Source organism: Phalaenopsis equestris, unplaced genomic scaffold (genome assembly GCF_001263595.1).
Source record: "Phalaenopsis equestris unplaced genomic scaffold, ASM126359v1 Scaffold000277, whole genome shotgun sequence".
Lineage (NCBI taxonomy): Eukaryota > Viridiplantae > Streptophyta > Magnoliopsida > Asparagales > Orchidaceae > Phalaenopsis > Phalaenopsis equestris.
This window is the reverse complement of record NW_018164719.1, coordinates 294,605-299,169: the sequence shown is the minus strand read 5'-3', so window position 1 is coordinate 299,169 and position 4,565 is coordinate 294,605. Positions and strand designations below refer to the sequence as shown.

The 4,565-nt window shown below is 37.1% G+C and overlaps 1 protein-coding gene across 1 annotated transcript; it reads left to right on the top strand.

Annotated features, from left to right (window-relative positions):
* Positions 1-1,331: 1,331 nt before the first annotated feature.
* Positions 1,332-2,615, top strand: LOC110024868 (metallothionein-like protein type 2). Its single transcript, XM_020725046.1, has 3 exons — positions 1,332-1,450; positions 2,106-2,186; positions 2,273-2,615. Exons 1-3 carry the CDS (start codon positions 1,386-1,388, stop codon positions 2,364-2,366), a joined length of 240 nt encoding a protein of 79 aa, XP_020580705.1. The 5' UTR covers positions 1,332-1,385; the 3' UTR covers positions 2,367-2,615.
* The last annotated feature ends 1,950 nt before the right edge of the window (positions 2,616-4,565 follow it).

Sequence of the window (4,565 nt, the reverse complement as noted above, 5' to 3'; positions counted from 1 at the left end):
AGGAGAGAATAGCTATAGAGTTAGAGGAGGAGAGCATCTTGAGGCCTTGTATCAAGGTGTCGCTTGAGAGGGAGGCCATATAAGGAAGATGAGGGCTCATCTCTATGTATAAGCTATGTATTCTCCATTTCTTTTGCCTTAGTGAAATATTTGATTGATTCCCTCCCGTGGACGTAGATCCAGTTGGATCGAACCACGTAAACGATCTGTGTTTGCTTGTGTTCTTTTTCGTCTCATTTCTATGTCTGGAAGTACATATCTCACAACACTAACCACAGTAAATCACCACCTGTCGATCATTTTTGACTGTCGACAGCCGCTCTCTACTCATTGTCATGAAGCTCTAGGCGGAGTTAAGCCTTACGTTGCAAACCAACAAAGCAATATACAAAATAACAACTAATATCGCAGAGTCACAAAGCAACATACAGAGCAATATATTATCCTGAACACTGTGCTAGTCTAGAAATCAAGTTTTAATAACTACTCCCTGTATGACCACTCTATATTGTGGGGCAATGAGTTTTTTTGTGCAATGTCGTTGAAGCTTGAGAAACTGTGTAATCATTTTCTGTGTATGTGATAAAGGCCCGTACGTGTAATCATCTACTCATAGTGGATTATTAATAAGCTAGGTCTTGTGGTTTTTTTACTTTCAAAAATTTTAACATAAAAATTTAAGGTTTCTATCTGCCAATTTTATTATGGAGTGATACTGAATTTTTGTGCAATATTAAGACAATAGTATATAATTTAGTAGTAGTAGTAGTGTATATAGTAGTAGTGTATATAGTAGTGTGTGTGTATATATATATATATATATCAGAGCAATTTCCATAGCTTTCCCTTGCATTCTTCCCCACATTTTCTCCATCTCCATCACACCTGAAGCAACAACTTTGAGGTGACACCCAATTCTAGTTAATTGATCCTAATCTACGAAAACGCCTCATTAGATACCAATATCCTTTCGACTATTGGCTACTAACTTAATGGGCAATTCAAGCAATTCAACCAATGGTCTCAAGTGTAGGGACTTGGGAACAGTAGAAGCTTGTATCCTTTGTCGTGCATGTGATGATCAAAGTGTTCTCCGTCCAATTTAGATCGGACGGTGTTGATTGCTTCTCCGTACTGGATGACAAATACGTTAAACAGTAGCCGACTCGAGCGGTGATGGACGCAAGCGTTCGCGTACGTGTAACGCGGCCGCGAATTTTTTTTTTTTTAATGAAATTAAATTAAAAAGTTGTAAGATAGCGATAATAGTGCCACGTGGACAATGGATGACCGAGCGATGATCCCACATTGTCCTTATAAAAGGGGTAGCTGCGGCTTCATTTTTGAACGGTGCAGATAGTGAGCCTCTATTGATTCAAAGAAAAATGTCGTGCTGCGGAGGAAACTGTGGATGCGGATCCGACTGCAAGTGCGGATCCGGATGCAATGGGTAATGTTTTATTTGAATCGTTTTGATTTTGATTTTTATGTGATTATTTTTGTATTCGATCGATTTGAATTGATCTTTGTTTTGGTATGGGTGTTCTAGCTGCTGCTTGATGATTTGATTTGATGTGTTTTTGATTTTTTTTTTTAATTTTTGCAAGCATAGTTGTTGTTTTGATAGTTGGATAGACTCTTGATTCATTGCTGGGATTTCTGGTTTTCCGTTTGCCCTGATTATCCATTTTTTCTAATGTTGGCCGACTATTGGAACCTTTTTCCGAGGTGGTTCGTCAAATAATTGAAATACTGTAACAGTTGCTTGCTATTCTGTTGCTGAGGTATTATATGCGACTGAATTGATCCGTGCTATTTGATCGTCCGTTGCAATTGGGTTGCTGTTCTTTTTCATCGGTTTGTTTGTTGTTTTGAAGAATCGTTATCCAGATCTTTTTTATGGATCTTCGTTGTTTTCGGGCTGTACTCTTTTTTTTTTTTTTACCTCTACGAATTTGTTAATTTCGCTCATTTATTCTTTGAGGATTTCTGCTAAGCAAACAAGCAGATGCAGCAACCATCTAAAACTTAAATGAACACGAAAATCCCCAAATAATGGCCAAATTACCTCAGATTTTTATATAATAACAGTTTTCAAAACACAGATGCAAGATGTACCCTGACTTACAGGAGCCAAGCTTCGCCACCAGCCAGACAATAGTCCTCGGAGTTGCTCCTCATAAGGGGTCAGTTCTTCTACCCACTTATTTAAAACTTCCATTCTCTTTTGTTTTCCTTTAAAAAATTTACGCGATTGGTTTATCTGCTGTAGCTTTGAGGCGGTGGGCTTCGAGGCAGCCGGAGCGGAGAACGGTGGCTGCAAGTGTGGCGACAACTGCACCTGCGACCCCTGCAACTGCAAGTGAGATTGAGATCTCCATCGGAGGGAGGAGCCAAGCAGGTTGATGTGCGTGTAAAGCAAGTCTTTTGCTTTCCAGTTCGTGTGCAATAATATATATGGTAGGTTTATGGGCTTCAAGGAGTAGATTGTTTCCTGCTCCCATGGCCAAAGAATCTATTCGGGCAACCCTATACTTCTTATTTCTGCAACTTTAGTCCAGTTTATGCGAGTGAAATTAATAAAGATGATGGCTCCTCTGCTGTATTTAATCGGATTCTGTCATATTATTTTGTTCTTCTTATTTTTCTTACTCTGTGTGGAGCTGGGTTTGAATCGAGTAGTTTATATTAATTAAATATATAAATGAGCTAATAATGTTTTTTTTTAAATAAGTATCTGGATTTTAATATTAACAAAATATGAGAATTTACATAAATGTTATGTTTTTATTTCTATATCTTACGTTTAGTGATAATATTCCTCAAAAAAATTATTTTAATCACGTACAAATCTCAAAATAGCTCGATTTAAATCCCAAACATAAAATCGATATCTTCAAAGTTTCAATGTCATCGAACTTATAATCAAACTAAGTGTATAGACAAGATGAGCCCAAAAATTAAATGGTTCAAATTCGAGTACTATTAAGCCCAAATAAACTGTCAATTAAATGATCAAATAAATTCTAAATTTAATAAGTTTATATTCAAATTGAACTTTCTGATAAGATAAATCCAATGAACTCAAGATTGGTTAAATTTTGATATTGTTATGATAGTTAAATATACAAAAAAATATCATTTGACTAAAGAGATCTCTCTCGACCGTTCGATGGAGTAATCCAAATTCATCCAATGTTTTTGAAGTATTATAATTATAAAATTTATAAATAGATCCTCACTCTCTTCATGAGAAGGACTTGAATGAGAGCTCTAAGCCCTTGAGGGTTTTTGAGCTCCACTATTTTTGAACCACCATTGACTAGACGCCGCAGCTGCCAGACCATTTTTGTCGTTACAGGGCCATCGTTGTCTGACCGACATCGCCATCAGACCACCACTAATCCGACCATGTTGTTGAGCCGAGCCACCAACACCAGTAGACCACCATGTTGGGCCACTATTGTCACCACTCCTGGATGATTGCCTCTCCCACAAGGTTACTGTCATATGCCTGCCTCGGACACCAAACAACTCTCGCCAAGTCACAACCACGGTTGTCATCAGCTACAACAATGACCACTGCCAAATGGCCATCATCGTCGCCGCCGCAAGATCACCGTACCGTTGCCCGACCACCATCATCAAGCTGCCGCAACGTCATTGTCGGAACATTATTGCCAGACCACCGTCCTCTAACTGCTACTAGTATCGAACTACTGTCGTTGCCATCAAACCATTGCTTTGGTTGTCATTGTCGCTGAACCATTACAATCGAATCTCCACTATTTGGCCGCCGCTACCCCCAACCACCATTCCTATCGTCGACACTAACATCGAACTTTCTAGCACATGACCTCTATCATTAGTCTTTCTTCATAATAACTAGGCTGTCATCACTTCTCTGACATTCCACCGTTGCCATAATAGAAGCCACCACCCTCACGTGTAATATTGCTTCCGGCTAGTCGATGGTCAATAAAGTCTTGTAACCTATATTAACATAGTAAAACTGTTTGAATTAAGTTAGACCTCGTGATTTTTAATCTTTCGGATTTTTCAAGAAAAAAATCATATTGTTCACTCTGTCATTTCATGTGCTTATGTCAAATTTTCATAGAATATTAAAACTTTACTAATATGAATTTACCAACATACAACAAGTGATATTTTTATTTATAATGAGTCGGTGTTATAATTACATCAAATTTTTGCATGAACAGGCGCATCTTATTTTTAAAGAATTAGTAATTATAGTATATTTGATGATTGATGTGATATTAAAATATTTGAGTCTTACGTGGAAAATATCAAAATTTATGCATTAAATAATATAAATATATAAGAATATTATTTTATGGCTGCACATAAACTTATATTTATATATCGCACTTCAATTGTGGGAAAAATATTACATCGGGACTCCTAACGTTGAGCTACGTTCGGATTGGAATATTCGACTATATTACGAGAATATTTCATCTGTGTTATTTGTAAAATTGATGTGTTATTCGAGTATTATATGAAGTTATTCGATTATTTTACGGTGTTATTGGAATATTCTA

What these genes read in the sequence shown, in the direction of transcription:
- LOC110024868 (XM_020725046.1), top strand. Translation starts at nt 1,386, where the DNA reads ATGTCGTGCTGCGGAGGAAACTGTGGATGCGGATCCGACTGCAAGTGC. An exon ending in TGCGGATCCGGATGCAATGG is followed by an intron (nt 1,451 to 2,105) that starts GTAATGTTTTAT and finishes TTCAAAACACAG; the next exon opens with ATGCAAGATGTACCCTGACT. An exon ending in GGAGTTGCTCCTCATAAGGG is followed by an intron (nt 2,187 to 2,272) that starts GTCAGTTCTTCT and finishes TATCTGCTGTAG; the next exon opens with CTTTGAGGCGGTGGGCTTCG.